The sequence below is a fragment of the Typopeltis vanoorti genome, chromosome 23 (assembly GCF_054136105.1).
Source record: "Typopeltis vanoorti isolate ZY-2024b chromosome 23, IOZ_Tvanoo_1.0, whole genome shotgun sequence".
In the NCBI taxonomy this organism is placed as follows: domain Eukaryota; kingdom Metazoa; phylum Arthropoda; class Arachnida; order Uropygi; family Thelyphonidae; genus Typopeltis; species Typopeltis vanoorti.
This window is the reverse complement of record NC_143571.1, coordinates 60,175,424-60,199,556: the sequence shown is the minus strand read 5'-3', so window position 1 is coordinate 60,199,556 and position 24,133 is coordinate 60,175,424. Positions and strand designations below refer to the sequence as shown.

The window sequence follows — 24,133 nt, the reverse complement described above, 5'->3', positions numbered from 1 at the left end:
ATGATGCTTGAAGAGAAAATGATTGAAACAGGTTAGGCTAGTACACTGATAAGCAGGGTAGTAAAGAAGAAAAAAATGAAATAAAAATATAAATATATCAAACATATCTATGATTAATAAATTCTGAATCAAATTCTCCATCTCTAGTTTCATAGGTCCCTGTTTTACACTGCCTGTAACGACTATATTTTCGCTCTAGATCACAATTATAATTTATATGTCATATGTTTTTTATTTGTTTTTTGGGAAACGATATCGGAATGTTAGTTTACAATCTTTTGTGGGAAGCATTGACATTAAAAGATTACAAATTATGTTAATTTTCAAGTCGCTTTACACCTCCAGTAAGTTGAGTCGTATCACACCACCAGTGAGTGGCGCATTCAGGATTTAATCTTGGAGGGGGGGGGGGATTGAACAGATGATTTGAAAATACACACTACGCATTGCATACGACCTATGACTGAGCATCTGCAGTGATCGCTAATACATGAAACCCGTGATCTCCTCTAGCCCAGCTCCGACAAACGAAGTAGCGCTTGGTCCGCCCGAGCACTGCTTCGTTCGCCTTGCGTTCACAGCAGCAGTGATTCCTGAGAGCTAGGGTATTCCCACCTTATGTGACTACTAATTCATAAGTAGTATAGATATAGAAGACATGACACAACATAAATAAAAAAATGAATTTTATTACACTGATAAGCAGAGTAGTAAAGAAAAGATTTTTAAAAAAAATTACTGATGTTTTCTTTCCTTTTAATTTATTTTTTTTGGGGGAAAGGACTCCTTTGCCCCCTCCCTGGGTACGCCACTGCCACCAGTCAATCTAAAGCCATTCACAGATATTTATGATCATGATTGCTTCCGAACCAACAAACGTATTTGGAGGGTTGATACATTACCCACTCGACTGAGACAATATTCTAGTAAAGAACGCATTACGACATTCTGCGCATGTGCATGATACATTGACGTAACCGATGAGACTTTGACGCGTAATAATAATATATATATACAAAACTTATCACACGAGCTTTCTGCCATTCTCTCTCTCTCTCTCTCTCTCTCTCTCTCTCTCTCTCTCTCTCTTTCTTTCTTTCTTTTATCAAGTATTATATTATTATTTATCTTCATCTGTATGATTGGCTGACTAGATTATAAGATTTATATATTTCTTAATACTACTTTTACAGGCTTGGATCACATCTGCAAGTCCACGCAACCATTTTTTCGTACCTAAATAGAGGACTGTATTGCATACATTTTGTTTTTTCTTACGCTTGGGATAAGTAGTGGACAGAAATAAAAGCCTATGTTTGTTCTAAACTGAAATTAAATCAATAAAAAAAAAATGCTTTAATCAGAAGATAAAAAATTGTCAAATATCTTCTCTTTTTTTAGCAACTGTAGATAAATTTATTCGAATCGATTTTGATTGCTGTACACATAAAATTTATTTTCTTTTAGCTCTTCTGATTCTGAAAGTGACACCTCCAACTGTAGTTTGTCCTTTTGTTTGCGGATATGAGACCACTGCCGTATACGTGTGCTCGGGTGTCGAAGAATAAGGCAACGACTTGATATATAATTCTTTGCCATTTTCTTTAAGCTCCATGTTCTGTGAGATTTTGCCTAAAATAAAAAAAAAAAAAAAACGATGATGGTAAATATGAAAATATAATAATTATAATTTTCCCCAAAGCAATAATAATAAATATAAAAAGTGATTTAATTAGATAAAGCTGCAATTTCTGTGATTAAAAAAAATGCGAATACGAAGGGTTATTATAAATATTTCGTCGAGTTTTTTAATCATATATTTGAAGCTAAAATATAACCTTTGGCTTTTCCATAAATGTCTGCCATTTTGAAAACGCTAGAAAACAATATGAATTAAAGCACATTTTATTTTATTTTATTTTATTTTTATTTGTGTGTGTGTGTGCGTGCTTTATGTTCGGCTAAATAAATAAATAAATAAAAAAAGACTGGCTTGCACTTATTAGAAGAAATAAACGTTGATCTGAAAACTTTTGATAGACCCTCATAGTCCGTTTACTCCACTAACGAACTAATGTATTACGATAAAAAGCTATGTTAGTAAGTAGAACAGCATATGATACTTGAAGTGCTGTGCCTCATGATCTCTTATACTTCAGACGCAGTCAAGTTTGTATTTTGAATAAAGTTCGTATTTTGGCTGAAAACGAGTCTATATCTTGACGGAATTTAACTGCGTCTATAATCTCATTTATGGAACATGACCCAGAAACTCGTCGGCATTCTTCAGTGAGGTGATAAATGAAGAGAGAGATTTAGGCAGAACAAAGTCTCCTCTGTGAAATGTAGTAACGCTTCTGTCAAGGTCACACGCTACGACAGAGAAAGAGAGAAAGTTGATCTCTTGTAGTAAAACATTTTACTAGAGTATTCTGACACGCACTCTCTTTCTTTCTTTCTGTATGTGAGGTGACATAATAAACCGGCTTCAAGGTGTTATTCTAACCATCAAAACTAGAAGTCCCTGATAATGGCCTTGTCATCAAGTCAAAGTGTGTGTTTTAATATATTAATTTATAGTAGATATTTTATATATTAACGTCTGAAAAGTAGTGACTACTTAAAAAGTATTACGAATATCCACAAGGGCTAGAAAGGTCATGAATTTGTGGTTTAGGAACGCATTTTTCCACTGTGTTACTTTTCTTACCAAATATTATTATTATTAGACACCTCCAGGGAGTCCGAAGGCTCATCGAGGGAGAACACCTGTTCTCCAACTCCTCTCTCCGCCACTCAATCCACCAACTGACCGCATCTACGCCAATGCCATCTATCGCCGATTACCACCACTATTTCCAAAGACAATCACAGATATCGACGGGATTGCTAACCACTAGGCCAGACAGGCTGGTAATTTTATCGGTGTTGTTTTTATACATATCCACGGAATGAATCAGGATTTAATCTTGGAAGGGGCCGAACACTCAAGATTTAATCTTGGGGAGGGGGGTCGAGTAAAGTAGACGATTTGAGAATACACACTAAGCATTGCATACGACCTATGACTGAGCATCTGCAATGATCGCCAATACATGATACCCATGATCTCCTTTGGTTTTCCGGCTCGGGCAAACGAAGTAGCGCTCGGTCCGACCGAGCAATACTTCGTTCGCCTTACGTTCACAGCGGCCGTGATTCCGAGAGTTATTGGGTATTCCCAGCATATGTCACCGCTAATTCATAAGTAGTATAGAAACAGAAGACACGACACAACATAAATAATAAAAAAAAAATTTAATTTGGAAAATATTTTTGCAGAATTTTCTAGTGTTTTTTCCTTTTTCTTTTGGAGGGGGCCAGGTCCCCTTGGCCCCCTCCGTGCGCCACTGCGTGAATATATATACATATACATGAAAAAACAGGAATTAACGGAATGAAAAACAGAGAAATCTTAAGTGAGTAGTGTATAAAGCAATGCCTACAAGCAATCAGTCTATAAACATTAAGCAGCTGAAGAAACCTTTGTTTGTTGTTGACTTGGTCCTAACTTGAAGCTTCACAGAGCTTCGAGTTATTTGAAGGTATTGAGACATTATTATTATTATTATTATTATTATTATATTTATTTCATTTTATTTTATTTTTGAGGGAGCTGTAGCGAATAGAAGATGACATAATGACTAATGACCAATGAAATATTTGTTGAATTATCCGATTCCATTCTATACGTATGGTTGACATTCGCATTTTTAAGGCACAAATAAATTTTATTTAACGTATTTTTAAGGCACATTGAATGCTAATCCGGTTAATATCTCAAATGTCGACAAATATTACTTTTAAAATTAATTTAATTAAATTATAAAAATGAATTTATTTTTATCCAGTATTATGAAATCGGTAAACAAAACATAGCCTTCTTGAATTTTTACATTTAACAACATATTTATTAAAAGAAAAATTACAAAATATGCTCAGATTCTATATATATCTTTAATTTGATTATATAAGATAATTTAAGGTATTATTTTTATTAAAAAAAATGAATTCCCTTTGTAGTTGGGGTTGAACAAATAGACAAATGATAGTATTACGGCATGTTTGATACTGAATTCATGACTTTGAGGCAAATGAAGATTTTTGTTACTCAACAATTTTTGTGATAAATGAAAGAAAGCATTGAATTAGTGTAAATGATACAGCAGACTGATAAACCTTACATACAATGTGTTTTTTTTTCTATGTATTTTGGGATTTTAAATATTTTTACAATTCCTCGCTACAGAGAGACAGAAAAGTATAGACAAGGATTCTGATGCGTCACTTGATACATATTTAATTTTTATCTTTAATGAAACAAGGTGTAGTTGTTTACTTTTTTCATCCCTTATTTTTGATATTCTGTTTGGAACTGAACAAAGATTCAAGCCAAATCGTCTTGAAGAACATAGATCAACGCTTTCCATTGTGATGAAAATGTAACACATTGTGCGGAAAAATGAAATAAAATGTGCACATGATCCAAGCTACAGCACACGCAATTCTATTCTGTTGTTTCATCTTTCTTTCTGTATGGCAGCAACTGAATCTTTAGCCATTTTGGTTTATGTACTGTAAACATGTTTCTATTTTTTACTGGTATTTATATAATATAATTTATTATCGTCCGCGCGGTTAGCCTAGTGGCTGTGCGCTTCGCAACCATATGCCTGGGGAAGGAGTGTCCTGGGTTTGCCTCCCGTCGGACTTGGGAAAATTGGAGGAAAACTGTGTGGGTAGTAGGATTTCTTCTCCAGTTTAGCTGGGGGGGGGGTTCATCCCGCAAGCAGGCAAACCGCCCCATGAACACACACGGACTACAGTCATGAATACCTCCAATAGGGATGCAGCAGAGGAGTGGTGTGCCGGCTGCATTATTGGGTCACCTCATTAGGAGGAGACCTAACCCATCTGAAGCAGACGGAAGGGAGAGATAGATAGAATTCAGTATCGTTTTGCTTAATGTTAATAATAAAATATCCAGATTTAAACCAAACTGAGTATGGCTCAACAAATTTGGAATCTAATAATAACCATTCCCCCCTCTTCTCTCGTAGTGAGATCTTTACCTGGTTGAATGTCCACTTCGATGCTATCATCACTGTTTTCATGGATTTTGAGGACTTGTTTCCACTGGTATTTAAGATTATCTGCGAAATGTTGAAGTCCTTTTACTCTCACTCCTAGACTCACTGGTTCGCCTACGTTTCGGTAGAGAATACATTCCTTCGTCCTGTTTAGATAAGTGTCGCAAGGTATGCTGGGTTCCAGAGTCTGCAGAATTCTGTTATATTTCCTGAATGTAGAGATAAAAATTCATTTAGCAAAAAAGAAAATGGGAAAAGTAGGCTTACTAGTAATCCATATGTATTTATAGCAAAATGTTGAAATACTCTGTAATCGTAATTTGTGTGGTAAAATAAGGAGCCTTACAAATAGTTATTAAATAATTTCTAAATATTTTACTTTATCGTACTTCAGAATTGAGATATTGTACATGGAAATGTATGTAAGTTGGACTTTTTGTTTTAGTGTCAGTCTTATAACACTCTTTAATAACTTATATTCTACCTCTTTATCGCCTATCATCTAATTTTTAAGGCCTTCAATTTGTTCTTATAGGGAATATTTCATAGATCACCCACAATTTTGGTCGCTTGCCTCTGTATCCTCAACATTACTTCTTCATCCCTACGGAATCCAGGTGACTAGATCTGCACACAGTAGTCCAGATGTGGCCTTATTATAGGCTTATGAAGGAGAACCTAATAACCTCCCTATCTCTGCTGTTAATGTGTTCTTCAACAACCAAGCAATTGCGATGTTTTGGTTACGTTTGCAATAAGTCCTCTAAACTCCAACTCTCTGTTAAAAAATCTAAGTTCCTGTCAAATGACGAACGATGTTAATTTTTTCGTGCGTTATGACAAAGGATCCTAGTCCAAACCAGGAGAAGCATTCCTATATCATAACGACACTGTATCCACACTTTCACCGAAGGATATATATTTTGCAAGCGTTCTCCTGATAGCAGCCTTAGCTAAACGCATCTGCCTGATTTGAAGAAACAATATCTTGTTTCGTTACTCCAATTCGTAACTTTCCAACAGTCTCCTGTCCAAACATTATCCATTCTTTGGGGGATGTTTGGTTAGATGATCGTAACATTTCTTTGAAGGAAACCAAACTTACTTTTCCAGGTAGCGTCGATTTCCTTGAAAGGGATATTTCGATCTGGTCAAATTTGAGCAAAATTCATTTAGCGATTTAAGAAGCAACTAGAAGGCGTTCTGTTATTTTGGATTTATGACATACTTTCTTAAACACCGAAAACACATACTTCGCTTTCATCTATGACCCGCTAAAGGAATAACAACTTTTTTCTTATCTTCGAATCTATCGAACCAGTTCCTGTGACAGGGGAAAGGCTAAATAAGCCGTTACCCAATTCTAGAGTACTGTACAAACAAAATTTTCTGCCACTTCTATCTCCCTCAGATAAGTGGTGGTGTTGACCATTTCTCTCCCCACGTCGAGTGGCTGAACAAATAAGCTTGCATGACTAGATATTATTTTCGGATTCCAACAATTTAGTAGAGTCATGTTCTTTTTTTTTTTCATGGATTCCAAATACTAATTAACTTACTGATTAAACTTTATACTGATTAACAGCTTCGTCATGTTTGTGTTGAAATAAGAACGAATATATACAATTTTCAGCCGGTAGTTGTTTCTACATGTAATCAATATAGGATTTTACAAGCCGTTAAGATTTCAGTGCAAACAAAATTAACACAGGACTGTGTAACTCAGTGGAAATACCAACTGCATCCTCTGCACTAGGCCGACCGAAGATAAACTTAAGTTCAAGTCTAGTTGCTGAGTGGAGAAACTTTTTATTAAGCCTTTTTCTAGAACTTTTTCTATTCTCTCGGATACTCAGGTTTTTCATCCCGTAAACTCAAGAAAATCGACCGTAGAACAGACAACATTGTTTCAGACAGTAACCTATCCTGTTAGGGTTAGGTACCAAGAGATGGCAACACTTGCTTTCCGGTCCCTTCATCGGTGGCAGCTCATAATTAGTGATAGTCACGGACCAGCTATCTCTGATTGGCTACCGGTGGAGAATGAAGTGCCCACTCAGTCTCCAAAAGCTAGATAGGGCTTAAACGGTCTCGCCTACTCCCTATAAGGGAATAAAAGGCGTTAGCTGATTAATACTATTATTATTACAAAATTAATAAGTGCATTGATTTTTGAAACAATTATTCTACTTACTTGTTATCCTTGTGTTTTGCTGAAGTTCTTTTACGACCTCCTGCTTTGGAATTGATTTTCTTATTCGGGTATATATTTCTACGCTGAATCAACCTCTTGACAACCTTTGCTAGGATTTCATAGATGTCACGAACTTTTTTCCTTCTCTCATCTGTCTTCAATTCCCTCACTGTATTCACAGCCGATTGCGGTTCTTCCTCAGCTGCATTGCGAAGATCATTATTCAAGTATAATCTACGTGTTGGATTCTTCATTTTATCACTGTAATAAATAAAATAAAATAGATTTTTCAACTGATAATGTAGCACTCATATACAGGGTGTTCGGGATAAATTTGACATATTTATAATTAATTATATTTTTCCGTAAGTTACATGTATTAACACACACTTCTCTTCATTTAAAAGTTTGGACCCTTCTTCATTCATATACAAGATGTCAGAAAGGATGGATAGCTGGAACCCACCTGAATCATGGAAGAGAATAACTTGTATCATGATGATTCGTGCCCGCCATCAAAATAAGGATATTACGACTGCTGCCCAATGCTCCCTGAATACAGTAAAAACAATCAGGCATGAACTAGAGACTTGCAATGGTGACTACGAGGATGTAGCAAGAAGAAAGATCCCTAGCAGACGATCTGATTGCGTTCGTACAGCAGAATTCCTCGCAAATCTGCAGGTGTTGAAGAACCCTGGCATTGGAATTCGGGCTTTGTTCGTGGAGTTGCTAACTGTAGTCAAGCCCTGGATAACAAGGGTAGCCAATGGTAGGCCGTATGTATGGCAGCAGGATTCGGCCCCTTGCCACACCTCTGGGAAAAGTCAAAAATGGTTGTCTGAAAATTTCTACGACTTCACCAGTCCAAATGTTTGGCCTCCAAACTCCCCAGACCTTAACCCCATGGATTATTTTGTATGGGGCGCAGTTGAAAAAGACACCAATCGCACTTCCAGTAATACAAAAGCCCAGTTAATGGATAAAATTAAAACAGTTTTTGCGGCCCTTCCCAGGGAGACTGTAGCATCAGCTTGTTCGAGGTTCCGAAGCAGAATTGAAGCTGTGATCGATGCTAATGGTGGTTATTTTGAGTAAATCTTGTTGATAGTATTGTAATTAACTCTGCCTGTAATGTTTTTTTGTCAATTCATTAAATTTAATAGATACAAAGAAGATTTTCTTTTTCCTTACGAAACTGTCAAATTTATCCCGAACACCCTGTACAAGAATAAAGAAACGGAAGTTTTTAGTTTACATATTTGTATGGATATGTGGATAAGAATTTTGGATAAGAGAATTACCAATCTCGTATCCAAAAATTATTAAATTATTTAAAGTCCAAATTTCTTCAAAGAATTACAAAAGTGTTGTAGATCGAAAATAGACCTTTCAATCCACCACGTGTTTTACTATTATTATTTAAAGAATATGAATAATGCAGCAAATACATAATATCTCTACCGAATTTCTTAAACTCCAATGCTTTTATACCAAATCCATTTTTGAGGATATTCTTGATCAGTCATTCTTTTTTTTTCCTGATCAGGAATAATCTATCAAACATAATGAATTTTCTGATATCCTTTATATTTTTGAAAGCAAATGCATAACCTTCTCCTGTCTTTTCTATCCGAGAATAACTGAAATGTTAAGAGGTATTGTGTTAATTCTATATGAACTTAAATAATAATCATAAAAAAATCCACTAACTTACAATATTCTTTTCTCTTTGGCGCCCTCGAGCAGAGAATCAGTGTATTCATCTGGTGACAGTATAGCGGGAGGTGTAAATTGTTCAGGGACTTTTTCGTTGTCTGTGTCCAAGTGTTCACTATCTAGATATTTCTCTGTTGCTCTTCCTCCTGATTGAATCTTTCTGTTTGCCAGATGTAGTTCGATCTGTTCTTCAAGCTTTGGCATGAGCTTCATCATCGTATTGTATACAATTTGCTTAACCAGGGTGGAATTCGATGTCTTCATTTCTTGCTCAGGCGGATTTGAAACAGACGGTTTTGTGCTACGGGATAAAAAGAGTAGAGTGAGACATCAAGCTGATTAAAACATGTTAAACAATTCTACTAAGTTAGTTATTCACATTTGACGTCATTGGACGCTGTATGGTCATTATCGTACCTCATAGAGATCTGGGAGTGTAGCCTTCTGCTAGAAGAAGCGATAGGATCGCAGAGGATCTTTTCACACAAAGATAGTAGAACAATGTTAAATATCCATGTCTGTTTCGAACCCGCAGCCTCTTGGCTAGAAAGTGGATACGCTAACCTGATTGGCCAGCATTCTTTAATAAGGATGCCAACTAATCTGTTAGAAGAAGAAGTGGCAAGATAGCATTCTTTAATAAGAATGCCGGCAAGTCAGGCCTTATTAAAACAAAGAAAACTTTCATTTAAGCTTTAATCTTGTATTTTATAACACATTTTTGTGTCGGTTTTAGTAGTTATGCCAAATTTGGTGACTAAAATATTTTGATTAAAATCAAAATGGAGATAACCCAACTCATTTTATTAACAATTTGAAATACCAATTCGATGAAATTCCTTCACCAAAGTGGACTTTATATATATATATATATATATATATATATATATATATAGACCGAAAGATATTTAACAGGAAATATTAATAAGGAGCGAGAAGCGTGGAAAAAATTATTCTTCTATACGCTAAGTTACAGAAAAATAAACAGAAAGAGAAAAGCAAAGATAAAGAGAAAGAAAGAAAGAAATGCAAAATTGAAATGTTTGCGTCTCTCTATCTATCTACTGTTTAATATTTATCTCAATTAAAATGCGGATATGTATTCGCAATCAAAACAAAAATTTAATGAAATCATGCAGTCAGACAGCAAGTGACCACCATCAACATTGAAAAAGTAAAATTCAATGTTGAATTTCTTGTGGCTCTACTCATGAAACTTCAGTTCATGAGTAGAGCCACAAGTGAGGGAGACAATATTTGATTAGTTTACAAACGAAATATTTAATAAAATTTAAGAAAATCTGCGCTTTTAAGAATTAAACTCACCAAACTGTCGGAAGAAAAGGCAATCAGTTTTAAATTGGGAATGCAATAACACTTCCGAACTTTCTTGAAATAAGCGTTCATGTAGTGTGTCGACTCCATGCTGAGTGAGACTTCCAGTGGCGGATACAACATTGGTGTTTCTTTAATTCTCTTTTCAAATGAATGGCTAGTTTGTACAGCATATAAGAGATAACATTCGTATTGGACAACAGTCGGAATTAATCTTTGAGGGTAAGCAGGAAACTGGACATTTGTTTGTAGGAAAAACATCTCTCTCTCTCTCTCTCTCTCCTTTTCCGCTCTTTTCAATTAAAACCCTAAGTGTTTTAATTGAAATTTAAAACTTTCAGTACCAGTATAATTGCAAATAAGCCGAACACTGATTATAATTAACAGTGAATTGAACTATTAGCGTATTGTTCTTTTCGACTATAAGATAATATCACGACATCTCAATTTCACTGAAGTTTGCTTTGAAATAGCAATAACTCTGCATTGGAATTTTGTGATTACAAATTGATAAGGGAAGTCTGACTGCACTAGTTACAAGAACATCATCACCATCAATAAATGTTTCAACAGAAACTGTTAGATCTGGATGATAAAAGCTTTCCATTTCTTTCTGTCTTCCAATATTCCTTCTTCAGTTTACGAAGTAAGAATATTGAAAACGTCACCTAGAACAGTGTTCTAAGTAACGTTTTTCTTAAAACAGTGTTCTAGGAAAAATTCATTAATTTTTCCTAGAATACATACAGACATTTTTAAATAATATATTGTAATCATCACTAAAATATAAATAAAATATCATAACTATTATTAATGGCTAAATTAAATTATCGAACAACGTAACATTAATATTATTAATTAACTAATAAGCGATTCTTACAAAAGACTGTGTACTCCATACTATCACCATTACATTACATTTAGCGACAGAAAGAGAGAGAGATGTAAATTTTGATAGTCCTTTATTACAATGATATTAAAAAACGTCAGCCCTTTTAAGCACTTTGTCAAAGACAGTCATCTAGTGGTAATATTTTTCAATAATAAATATAATGAACCTAGGAAGTGTATTGGCTATCACAAACAACATTACGTAAAACGCAGCTCCTAGGAGATGTATTACTGTTTTACATTATGAGAAGAGATCACTACAGACCGGTTTCAACGCTTTTTGAGGTCTCATCAGTGAGTAGGTAGACCTGGAATATCAAGGTTTTAAGTGAACCGAAATTACATATACCTCTACTAAGGAATTGCTAAACTGGTGTGCTTATATTGAAACCGGTCTGGGTAATGACCTCTTCTCATAATGGAAAATAGTAATACATCTCCTAGGAGCTGCGTTTTACATTATGAGAGAATATTAAGGACAGTGAAGGAGCTTGCTCCACCTTTGCTCCAAGTTGCCCTGGTGTTGTACTACCCAAGTGATTACTTACACTTGGGCTCGCCGATAGTTTTTTTCGGCATGAAATTTTAGGATTACCGATGGATTTCGATCCGAGTTTCGTACCCGGCTGTAGAATAATACGGGATTTACCATTTCCCTTAAACTTAATTTATATCGCCGGTAAAATAGCCTTTTGGCTTCTTATAACATTACGTATTGTTGACCACTTTTTATATTATACAGGATTTATTTACTAATTGTTCCATTGTTACTTTTTTTAAGTCTATCAAATGTTACATTTATATTAGGGAAAAAAGATGTCGTCTTGTTCATCGTTTATTTTTTGAGCATGCTTCATCTCATCAAGTTTTTTTTTCCTGTAGATTTATTTCGAGATGTACAAAGATTATTAAGCACTCAATTTGCCTCAATGTCAAATGTGTTTATGAAACAAAATTTAATTTTAAGAATGCAACTATTTAAAAAAATTAAAGCACATGATCAAAATAATTATTTGGTTTCTAAATTAAAACATTAAATTATAGTATTAATTCAGATAATCATGAATCTCTTGTATTTTCATAATAGCATTTACGTGGCGCAGAATCATATTGTAAAATGGATGTTTGCAAATCATTAAGTAGTAAGATGATTTTCGTAGTCTGTTAGAAATCGCTATCCTGCTTACTGGAGGCTTGAAGTGGTTTGAAAAAAGTACCGTGTTTGGTCTAGAGCAGGAGAACTGGATTATTTACCCTCTAACCAACCTACGATAAAATGTAGGTTGGCTAGAGGGTATCAACCTACCTTGAGAGAGATTCACATTTAATGAATAATGCCACTGTACATTTTCTTCATCTCAGCAATCATCAAAAGCCAGTGCTTATACATTTACAGCATAAGCACTGTGGACAGTCTATCTTCGTGGTTTTTACTTTTGAATATCATCACTTAATTTTGCTATTAAACATGGTTCGATTGCAACAGCAAGTGACAATGACCTAACAGATTTGGCAGTGATTCTAAGCTCCAGATTTCAGTTCTATCCACTCAAAGCACAGTTATTACTTGGTGTCATCGAAACATGTTTCTCTCTCTCTCTCTCTCTCTCTCTCTCTCTCTCTCTCGCTTTTAAATGTGACTCCGCCACTCAACTAAAGGCTTATATAACCTATACTAAATTCGTACTATGGGTGGGCTAAGGATTTTTTCATTTTTATTAATTATATATGTGTGTGTGCACCACACACACACACACACACACACACACACACACACACACACACACACACACACACACACACACACACACACACACACACACACACACACACACATTTTGCATTTTTTTGCATTGTTTTTTACATTGTCTAGAAACCCTACTCTATAAACCCAACATGGAACTTTTACAAGCCACTTCAGGCCTCCAATAAGCAGGGAAGTCGTCTCACACCGGGCAATGAAATTTATTTCCCACCTAAAGACAATCACAAACATTCATGCCCACAGCGGGATTCGAACCCATTCATTGGAGAGCGGATATGCTAACTATTCTGTCAATCAGGTCAGTAAAAAGCTGAACACATTTGAACAAAATCTATCCATTCAGACATGCATTATTATTATATGCTCAGAGACAAACAAAACGAATGTAATAGATATAGTTTACGAAACTCATCTAACAAAGCGTTATAGTTTAGTATACCTTCCCTGTTTTGACAACAGGCCTGTAGCAACCCAAGGCTTTCAATGCAATGTTATGTAAGTAGACGGGAAGATAACCATTAAGCTGTTTAAACATACCTGGTGAGCTCGCTTCGGCTAATAACATATGACTTTAGATCCTCTTCAACTTTGTTTTTATCTTCCGTTGCCTTTCTTTGCAAACCTTTAAAGAGATGAGGCATTTCTTTAATAAGTAATGTTAAAATTCCTTCATCACTTGTAAGTAAACGATAAATAATATCTTCCACGTCAACTGTTTCATATGATTCTGCTTCTGCAAGTTCCATTTTTAGTTCATTTTTGTCAGCATCTTCGTCTATTACTTCTTCCATTCCTTTTTCAATTCCATTTTCAATTCCATAATCCAGTTGTGGACTTACAGTTTTCACAATACTTGGAGTATTACTTTGTGATGAACCAGAGGAATCGAGATAAACATGTATTTCTCCGTGTTTGTTACTTCCGCCAGGCTTTTCAGAATACAGTCCGATATGAAGGCTGAAATAAAATCACAAATTAAAATTTGTCACACTCCAAATAGTTTAAACCATTCAAACTATATGGTTAGCAAAACATATCATAATAAATGGTCTTTTATTCTTCGTTTATATCGCTACATTAGACCATTTGGAAATCGTCAGGTATTTCTAGTTTATAATGATTTTGATTTCCGAATGAGAATAATTAAATTGACAGGTTAGTCAAGAAATTAAAAGAACACGTAAAGTTAAAAGCACAGATAATAATATAACAAAGTTTTTATTTTTATGAAGAATTACAGAATATGTTAACTTAATGCTCATTTTTTTAAATTTGTTCACTAGTGCCTTTTATTCCCCTTATGGGAGTAACAATTTTAACCCAATGTAGCCTTTGGAGAGTGAGTGAGCAGCCCAATCTCTACCGAAACCCAATCACAGATAGTTGACTCAAGACTATCACTAATTTTAAGCGTCCTTCGGTGAAGAGACGGCAGAGAAGTGTCACCACCAGGCATTCCATAACCCTAACACAATATGTTATTGTCTGAAATAGTAAGAGTTCTATGGGTCGATTTATTGAGTTTATGGGGAGAAAAACCCGCGTTTCTGGGAGAAAGATAAACAATCTGAACTGCACGTGCTGGAGATTATCTTGGGCACCGGTCAAAGAAAGACTTAGAAAAAGTTCCTCCAAACGACAGCGCCTAGAATTGAACTTAGATATTTCTTTAGGCGGCCTAGCGATGTGGATGCAAAATGCAAACGCCACTTCCACTAAGCTATACAGACCTTGTACTATAAATGGTTCGAGTAAATACTAACAGAAATAGTAGAAAAGTCGAAATAATATTTTTTTTCACTTTAAGTTACTAATATAATTCTTGTTTGTACATTGAAGCTAATTTCATTACTTATGAAGGAAATAAAAAAATAACATAGTATAACAACTATTTACATAATAAATAGGCTGTAGAATTTAGGTTACAGATATTGTCCCTTTGGTTTCCCTCCCGACTATTATCTTCTGTCACTTCTCTATAATATTTCACAATATTATAGAGGAAATTATTGCTCTCTTCCAAAGTACACTTTTTTCCATTCAATATTATGCGGAATAAATCAATAAAGAGACCAAACAATGAAGGCAATCATACTTACTGTTTTTTTTTAGCCTTAGTTGGTTGGAGAGAGCGCAGCGTCTTCTTATGTTGCATCTTTACTTTTGACAAGATATTAGCCACATGTACTTTCAGTTGATTGGTGTTATCTTCGTTGGAAATCTCTTGTTTAATCATACGTGGCAGCGTAGTCTTCAGAAGACTGTACAGCTTTTCTTCATAATCCCTGCTGACAGGAACACTTGTCTCAATGATCTCTCTTATGGGTGACTGGGAACTATGGAGTATTTTAGATACCGTTGGATTACGTTTGGCTACTGAAAAAGACTCTTGAGTTCGATGTGGAAACCTTCCACTATATCTGGGCGATAAGCGTCTTTTCATTGTTCTTCCAAATCTTCCAAACAAGGTTTCCCTAGATTAGAATGCCATCAAGTTGGTTTACATAAATTTAAGTGGTGTGTTCAGAGTATTACATTATTCCTAGACATTTTAATTTAATAATTATTTTAATTTTAAATAGAAGCATTTTAATAATGCCAAAATATTTTGCACTTCGTGTTCTTGAATATTTCTTAAATATAATATTTTTGGTTTAAAGACATTATTAAGATAAAGTAGTTTTATATCATGTCGTTTCATATTAATATTTCAGTAGAAAAGACAGAATCGCACACAACACTGTGCCAACACTGGTAGTATCTGTTGAAAAGCGAAGAGGGGACACTGATCGTGTGTGAGCTAAGGACAGCAATTATTAATTCGTTTAACTGCTATCGGGTGAACAATAGTACATGAATTTAAAGAGATATTCGATTCAACTTTCCAAATATTGATTTAGGGAGTCTAACCTATTATATTTGATTGCTATGGAATCGGGAAATCGCAGAGGATGAGCAAGTAGAGGATGAGCATAAACAATTACGTCTCCAAGATAAACTTGCCAGATTTGGCAAGTTTATCTTGGAGACGTAATTGTCGCCATGCAAAGAATGTTCTTTGAATCTTTGCAAAAAAATCTCTTCTTAATTGAAAATCTGCGTGGTATCAAAAGATCGAGTGGAGTGGATTTCATTTGCATTAAATAACAGAGGCCAATTACAGAGGGATTTAAGACATCTTGGTTAGCGTTTCATCCAATGGATATAACGATCGAACTTTAAGATTTGAATGTAGATATTCTCGTAATCGTATCGTTAACCATTTTGTTAACAGTATTTGTCATGTGATTCTCATATTTTCGGGATGAATTTCATCGTCCTGTGTGAAACCACACAGAATGAGGTATAAAATTATATAATTATATAAAATATATAAAATTAATTAAAAAAAAATAGAAAAACATCCTTAGCTCGCCCACAGTACGAATGAACTAAAGGTTTATCGAGACGCCTTTCGTGGGTGAGTACTAATCCTCCGCAGCTCAATTGGGTTAGACAAACTCTTTGGTTGGAAAGACCTGAATTCAAATCCGGTCTATGACGTGAGTTATGTCATAGGGATTTCCATCAAATGGTGAGTTAGTCGGTCTCATATGGAAATGGACAGTTTTCTCCCAGAAAGTTGGGTTTTCGTCTTTCAAAAACAGGCAAAACCGCCCAAAAGAACACACGCAATATATAGACAGAGGACACTACGGGAATAAGCATTAAACACCCTACTCAGTAGGATTTGGTTTCGAATGCCTACATGGTGAAGTGTGGGTCTACACATAAGAGTAAATCAGAAAGGAAAGAAGGAAAGGTTTGGAACTACATTAAAAAAGCAATTTTTTTTTTTTTAAATGTGGGAGAGTGCAAACTATTTTCATCTGTAAAGCTATTTATGCATTAATATCACTCCACTCATTAATATCATCCATTCCTAACAACAACCAAAATCTGGATATCATTGCCACTTTGGTAGACTTCTCGAAAGGCCACATTCGAATGAAGAGGGGATGAAAAGGCTAATTTGGCAGTAAGCATAATTTGTAACGTTCAAAGCAAGTATTAGGATTGCAAAATGGAAGCAATAGTTCAACCAGGGAATCTAAGTGTCGTCCCATTGGACATTGATAATATGAAGCTGAGAATAATTCATGAAGATATATATTCTGTGAGTGGAGGAGCTATATCTAGTAATATTCTGAATATACTGGGGGAGGTGATAGGAACAGTATATAGCCTGAAGAGTGGTGACAAAATAATAACTGCTGGGAATTCTTGTCTGCCTCTCTTCATCGGATGCTGTTTATAATTGGTGTTGGCCTTGGGCCAGCTAACGTGATTGCATACTGGTGGAGATTGAACCTCCCGCTCATTCCCCAAAAGTTAGGGCTAAAACTGCCTTGTTTACTCCCTACAGGGAATAAAAGGCGTTAGCGGATTTACTTTTAGAAATTCATGCCTGTCTAATATAATGTGGTAATCTAATCAATCTATGATAACTGAGAAAGGACAAAATAGTAAACCTGATGGTTTAGTCCCCACTTTTGCTCATACAAATTATCGCAGATGAAACTTGCTATCTACGAAAATGATGATAATTCAGAATTGGTACGATAGTTGCGATGGAAACAAAAAAAAATATTCCGAATCGGAACTATTAACACTGTCTTTTTCTTGGTGATTCAAACAGTATGCCAAAGTACTTACCGATTCAGGAAATGATAATAAGTAGAACCTTCAGTTGGAATTCCTACTTTTTGTTCTTCTTGTATTTGTTGTTGTGCTTTTTCTTCTCCTAATTCTTCTTCTTCTTCTTCCTCTTCTTCCTTCCCTCGATCCTTGAAATACGTAGTGTTCATTAGTCGATTCTTTAGAGTCGTGTACAGCATATCGAGGAAAACTTGATAAACAATATCATCTTGTAACTCGTTCCAGCTTGCCATACCGAAGACCAAATTGTCCATGTTTAATACATCGTTGTCTTCTGCCGATTTGACGTCTTTCTTCATTTCTAAAGGGGTAGTCTCAACTGCAGATGGAGCTGGTGATTCTTTACCGATGTTTTCCTCTACGTTTGTCAGTAAGAGGTTATTTGGTAACATATCTTTGGTTTCCCTGCTCACTGTGATGTTGTTGGAGGGTATAGAATTCGAAAGCATAGTAGAGTTAGTGAAAGAGACCGAAGTGTCACCAAATGGGCCATCTTGGTTTATTGCAACATTGGCTGCTGGACTGGAAACAATTTCAGCACGTGTTTTCTGTGACTTGACTGGAAAACTTAATAATGTAGCACCGTGGAGTGCAGACAGGCCTGGTGGAATAGCGGAGCAAGTGCGGTATGTGGCAAGTGTTCGGAATAAGAGACAAATCAAAGTCGTCCACAAGTGCGCATTCATTCTCCAATGGAGCTATGTAAATAAAAATAAATTAGGTCGATTAATTAAAATAAGGCTTTCATATTTTATAAAAGCACACTTTCCTATAGGGCTGTGTGTGTATGACCTTGAACAACCAACACATCATGACCACACGTCGACCTTTGGCGGAGATAGACCATGGAATGTGTCCTGAGGTATTCTGGACCAAGTGGAAGAATGACTTCTAGGAAATTAGCTGGGATTCAACTTCTTGAAACGGTCGTTATCGGACTGGATGAGTTCAGATCCATCAGGCCCCATTGTCACCATGCAGAGCAATACTTGGCCAAAACAATCCCCAGGTAAGAATTAATGATCAAAGTGTCCCCATTGGGAAGAGAGGACCCAATGATGTCCATGAGAACAATCCCCATCATACATGCTAAGATCCCGCCTGCAGCGGTCTGTCCCCCCCCCCGTGCAGTCTGGTTAGCCAGAAGCAGGCTTGGTGGTCATAATGTTTTGGCCTTTGAGTGTATAAGGTTAACTTTGTATTTTTTGCTATTCAATAAACATTCGCTTTGAAACTTAATCAAATATCTTACCTTTCACCACATGATAGGTTTTCAAATCACTGAATTAATTATTTCATAAGCATCTTTCAATTAATTATTCGCTGAAATACAAAAGAGAAACTTGACGTACTTATTTTAAGTTTTTCTGTTTTGTATATCCTGTCATATTTCACTAGGATCTCGTTGACAGCAATCAGCAATGTAAAATGACACCACCTTTTGCATAGATAATACGCAACAATGAAGTTTACTCTGTTGATTGAAACAACAGATACATTGTTAAAATGCAATTAGTTAATTTCAATACGTGTTTCAAAGATTTGGAAAAAAAAATACATTTAGTTCAATCTGCAACTGTGAAAATATAAGATATTTATTTAAGTTGAATATGAATATTAATAGGATACGTGCAGTTTTTTTTTTTAAGGAATATGGTGAATGAAGATTATTCCAAAGAGTGGAAGAGGGAATAAATACATTCGAAAAAAATTATATGTTATAGGAACAGAACTAACACACTTATTTCTAAGTTACAATATTACAATATTTCCTAAACGTTTCGTACTCACGTACCCCTTTCAGGATTTAGTAACACTGGTGTTCCCCTTCTCAGGCAAAAGACATTTTGGGGGGAGTTATAATAGTATTTCATTGAAACTCGAATAATTATAAAAGACATTTTTTTTAAACATTTGCGTTATAATAAATTACAAATATGTGACTTTTTTTTAAAAAAAAATATTAAATACATTTTTATTTATACGAATACAATATGCATACAGTAGATTTAGTGGAGATATTAAACAATATTTAGCAAAAATAGAGATTTTCGATCTGGGTGGTTGAACTATTTGAGTTAACTAAAAATATATGTTTAAGTCCAAGCTTAATATCCTACGCTTCAGATGTGGGAATGTGATTTGATTAAACAGCAACTTATAGTAAGCTGAACATGCGCAGATCTCTTTCTCTCTTCAAGAAGGATGCCAACGTATGTTGTCTCAGCAAGCATCTTTCTCGTTATTCTTTCATACATGCGTAAAATTGAATGTGTGCGAAAATGTCAAATAATGTTATTTTTATTCATTTATTGACATTAATTTGTGCGTGCGTGCGTGCGTGCGTGCGTGCGTGTGTGTGTGTGTGTGTGTGTGTGTGTGTGTGTGTGTGTGTGTGTGTGTGTGTGTGTGTGTGTGTGTGTGTGTGTGTGTGTGAAGGTACGAAAAAAATGTCATAAGAATACAAAGAGTATATTATAACCTATATTATAATATAACACGCTTTACATTGTAAAATTTTGTATTTGGGCATATTTGTACTACCTAAATATAAAAACATCAAGATTTGTATAGAATTGCTACAAAGGAGTTGAAATGTAAGAAACTGTTATATAATTGGCAACGATTTTTTCTTCTACAATGCTAGAATATGCAGTGTGATAATATCAGGGACATTAATTTTTGTTTGTAAGGAAACTACCAACAGTTTAAAGAGGAGACTCCCTGAGGTATTTCCTAAACATCGCTTGAAGCTACCCAACAGAAAAGAAATTGATAACTTGACGTGCGTCAGCCGATGTGTATGTTTGTGGAGTTCTGCAAACTTACTGAGGCGGTTAACTTGAGTGGCCCTGCAATTTAAATAATTGCAATCAAATGTTAAAATAATGTGGATCGCTTTCTGTAAACTATAGGATCTGGTACCTGAAGAATTTCCTCCCCCAGATTGAATTAGATCATTTTATTATTATTATTATTTGATACTTCTAGGGAATCCAAGGACTCATCGAGTGAGGGCACCTGCTCTACAACTCTATCTCCACTACTCAATCCACCAACTGATCACAACTACACCAACGCCATCTACCCCGACCACCACCACTAGTATTTCCACAGACACTGACAAACATCCATGCCCACGGCGATATTCGAACCCGCAGCCTTTTGGCTGGAGAGCGGATACGCTAACCACTCGGCCAGCCAGCTGGCATTTAGAGGGCTATTCTGCAACGCTGTCCAGTTGTAGTTCATGGAAAAGAAGCAGCCTACCAAATGGTCTTCCAACTTGGTTTCTTGCAGTGTTAACATGCTGTCATTCGAACCTAAGTGTCCAGGAATTCTTAAACACACTATCTCCATGGTTCTCAATCAACATGAATCACCAGATTTGTGCCTTGAAACCTTTTTTTCTCTCCCAAGTAAAAAAAAAAAAAAAAGACCTCTAGGAAAAAACAGTTTTTAGTCCTTGCATATATTCAGCCTGAATGTGATGAGTAGTAGTTGCAGGCTATTTTCCTAAACGGGCCTACCAGTTGGAATTGAAAATCACTGCAATTGTTGCATACATTTAGGAGGACGGTACGTTAAAGAAAACAACCCAAAATAACTTTTGTGTGCATTAATTTTACCCCACAAAACAGCCTCGGGCATTTCTGATCAGTCCCCTCCCCACGCGCGTGTGTGTGTGCGCGCACTACAATTTCAGCTTGAATCAAAAAAAATGAATGTAAGTGGCAGAAGAGTGACATTGCATTCAAGACAACGTAAATCAAAATTTAATCCGACAGAAAGGCCTTGCGTATATCAATGTGGTATTTAGTCCGATCTACTCTAAATGTTCAAAGAATTAACAGATTCATTTTGAATCCTTTATAATATTTTGACTGAGAGGCTGTATTATACAAGTTAATTGATAATTTTGACCGTATTATACAAGTTAATTGAATTTGAAATGCTCCAGAAATGTTCATTCAAGGATAGTTTCGTAGAATGCTTAGCTCATTCTAAGGATAATCTGCTGACAGATTATCCTTGCATAATCACCATATTATTAACTGTACAGTGGTACAGGATGGCCTATAAATCACAAAGGAGATTAAACATTTTTTTTTTTACTTATTACTTCTTTATTCTTTTTTGTTATAATGAAATATAGAACCTGGAGTGTTCTTTTTTTTTTATTAGTTATCAGTTATTCACATAGTAAGTCCCCTTCGTGACTTATGGGCCATCCTGTGCAACAGAGTACAACAAAGGTCTCTATCCTCGAGAGATAAATGTAAGAGGATCAACTGGGTGTTAATGTTAGTTATACTTTTTTTATTTTATTTTTTCGTTTTTTTTACAGGTAGGTTTCGTGGCAGATACAAGCGAATACATGATTCAGGAGCCAATTGTAACAAGCATATGATTCTCTACTAAATGGATTAATTCAGAAATCGCGTACAGGGAGTCAATGTTCAAATGATAGAAGAGTTTATTCACCAGTGGCAGGCACCGGTAGAAGACATAATATTAACGAATCGAAGACATCCACTAGAAAAAGATCAGCAAATCTGCATTCCACGAATCGCTGAGCTGCCTTATAGAAGACGATTTGTAAAATCCATTTCTAGCGTCCACAGTTCGTCAGTAAACTTGAAGACAAGAAGTCTCGAGATGTCAGAAAACGCTTAATAAGCTCCCTAAATTATTATCCCTTAGGAAAGATGTTCTCTCTCTCACTTACATCCTCTTCATAATTTTGCCTACGACTGTTCTTCTTTCGTTTTACAAACCTTGAAATATTTAATTTGATGTTGTTTATTATTTTAACGGTATAATAGAACACAGAAACTAAGTAAATAATTAATTTATTCACTTGATGCTGATATTTCGCTGGTATTATAACCAGCATCTTCAGAGCACAAAAACACTGTTTGTCACAATACGCGAGACTAAAACAACATGGTGTACATTAACAAAATTGTAGCAGCAACACAAAGACTAGAGTCCTGATTTTGGCGCCCTCTATCTGAAAAAAAAAAAAAAAAAAAAAAACGCTATCATATATTGCTAGAGTCCTAGAAAAGTGCTAGTTTTTCCTTAATATGACTGTCTCCCAGATCTTCGGCAAGTTAATACAGCCATATTTGTTGAGATTTGGGGTGTGTTTTAGGGCTTCTGTCGCCTCTAAGAATATCCGCATCAGCGAACATAAACGATACGTCCGGAAATATCATTATGGGAAGTCGGGCCTAGCAGACCATGCTCTGGATACCCCTGCACACAGGATCAACTGGAAAAACACAAAAGTACTACACAGAAACCGATATAAATCAGAGAGATTGTTCTTAGAGGCGACAGAAGCCCTAAAACACACCCCAAATCTCAACAATTATGGCTGTATTAACTTGCCGAAGATCTGGGAGACAGTCATATTAAGGAAAAACTAGCACTTTTCTAGGACTCTAGCAATATATGATAGCGTTTTTTTTTTTTTTTTTTTTTTTTCAGATAGAGGGCGCCAAAATCAGGACTCTAGTCTTTGTGTTGCTGCTACAATTTTGTTAATGTACACCATGTTGTTTTAGTCTCGCGTATTGTGACAAACAGTGTTTTTGTGCTCTGAAGATGCTGGTTATAATACCAGCGAAATATCAGCATCAAGTGAATAAATTAATTATTTACTTAGTTTCTGTGTTCTATTATACCGTTAAAATAATAAACAACATGTTCGACGAACACATAAGTCTGTCCACACGTTTCAGGATTCTTCACGGAGACGATATCGTACGCAAGACACGACGATATGGTAAGTGGAAGTTGAAATTGGCGCGGCAACTAAACAGGTTAGCCTTCTTAAAGAGGTGCCGAGACACCAAATTAATACCGAACTGTTTTAAAATCAAAAACAAGTTCCACTCGGCCAAAGCCCAACGCATCTATAAACGAGCGAGTGTAGCGCTTTTACGCGAACAAATTAACACCACTCGCCGGGAATTAGCACAAGCAAATACAACCATCAGCGCATTACGAGAATCACTGCATAATATTCTAAATACGGAACTTTGGCAGATCTTAGAGAACATCACCGACGCAACGGCAAAAAAAGAATTTTACAGAGTCAAAAACCGGCACCAAAAGAAGTTCGAAAATCTACAACAACAGAACACCATACAACGACCGCAATTACAACAAGACCTCGTCGTTGTGAATCTATCGTCACTCACCTTAAGCAAAGAAGCCACAACTGCTTTAAGTCGAGGGCACAACTTTGCCATAACTCCCAAGCAAGTTCCAAAAGCCGAAATAATGGCGTCCATCGAACGAGGAATTTATGACCTGCCTCCAACAATAGCTAACAACATACGTTTAGATGTGGCCAACATCCTAATCAAGTCCAAGCCTCCAAAAAGTAAT

General features: G+C 35.7%; 1 protein-coding gene across 1 annotated transcript; it reads right to left on the bottom strand.

The window, feature by feature from the left end:
* Positions 1 to 1,453: 1,453 nt before the first annotated feature.
* On the bottom strand, positions 1,454 to 18,417 carry LOC150093894 (uncharacterized). The gene is made up of 7 exons (XM_090412917.1): positions 17,729 to 18,417; positions 15,133 to 15,507; positions 13,571 to 13,990; positions 9,041 to 9,343; positions 7,324 to 7,584; positions 5,112 to 5,338; positions 1,454 to 1,632 (listed from the first exon to the last, which is right to left on the bottom strand). The coding sequence occupies exons 1-7, from the start codon at positions 18,415 to 18,417 to the stop codon at positions 1,454 to 1,456; spliced, it is 2,454 nt and encodes an 817-aa protein (XP_090269043.1).
* Positions 18,418 to 24,133: the final 5,716 nt, after the last annotated feature.

What these genes read in the sequence shown, in the direction of transcription:
- LOC150093894 (XM_090412917.1), bottom strand. Translation starts at nt 18,417, where the DNA reads ATGAATGCGCACTTGTGGACGACTTTGATTTGTCTCTTATTCCGAACA. An exon ending in AGCCGAAGCGAGCTCACCAG is followed by an intron (nt 9,344 to 13,570) that starts GTATGTTTAAAC and finishes TTTATCCCGTAG; the next exon opens with CACAAAACCGTCTGTTTCAA. An exon ending in CGAAGTGGACATTCAACCAG is followed by an intron (nt 1,633 to 5,111) that starts GTAAAGATCTCA and finishes TTTTTATTTTAG; the next exon opens with GCAAAATCTCACAGAACATG.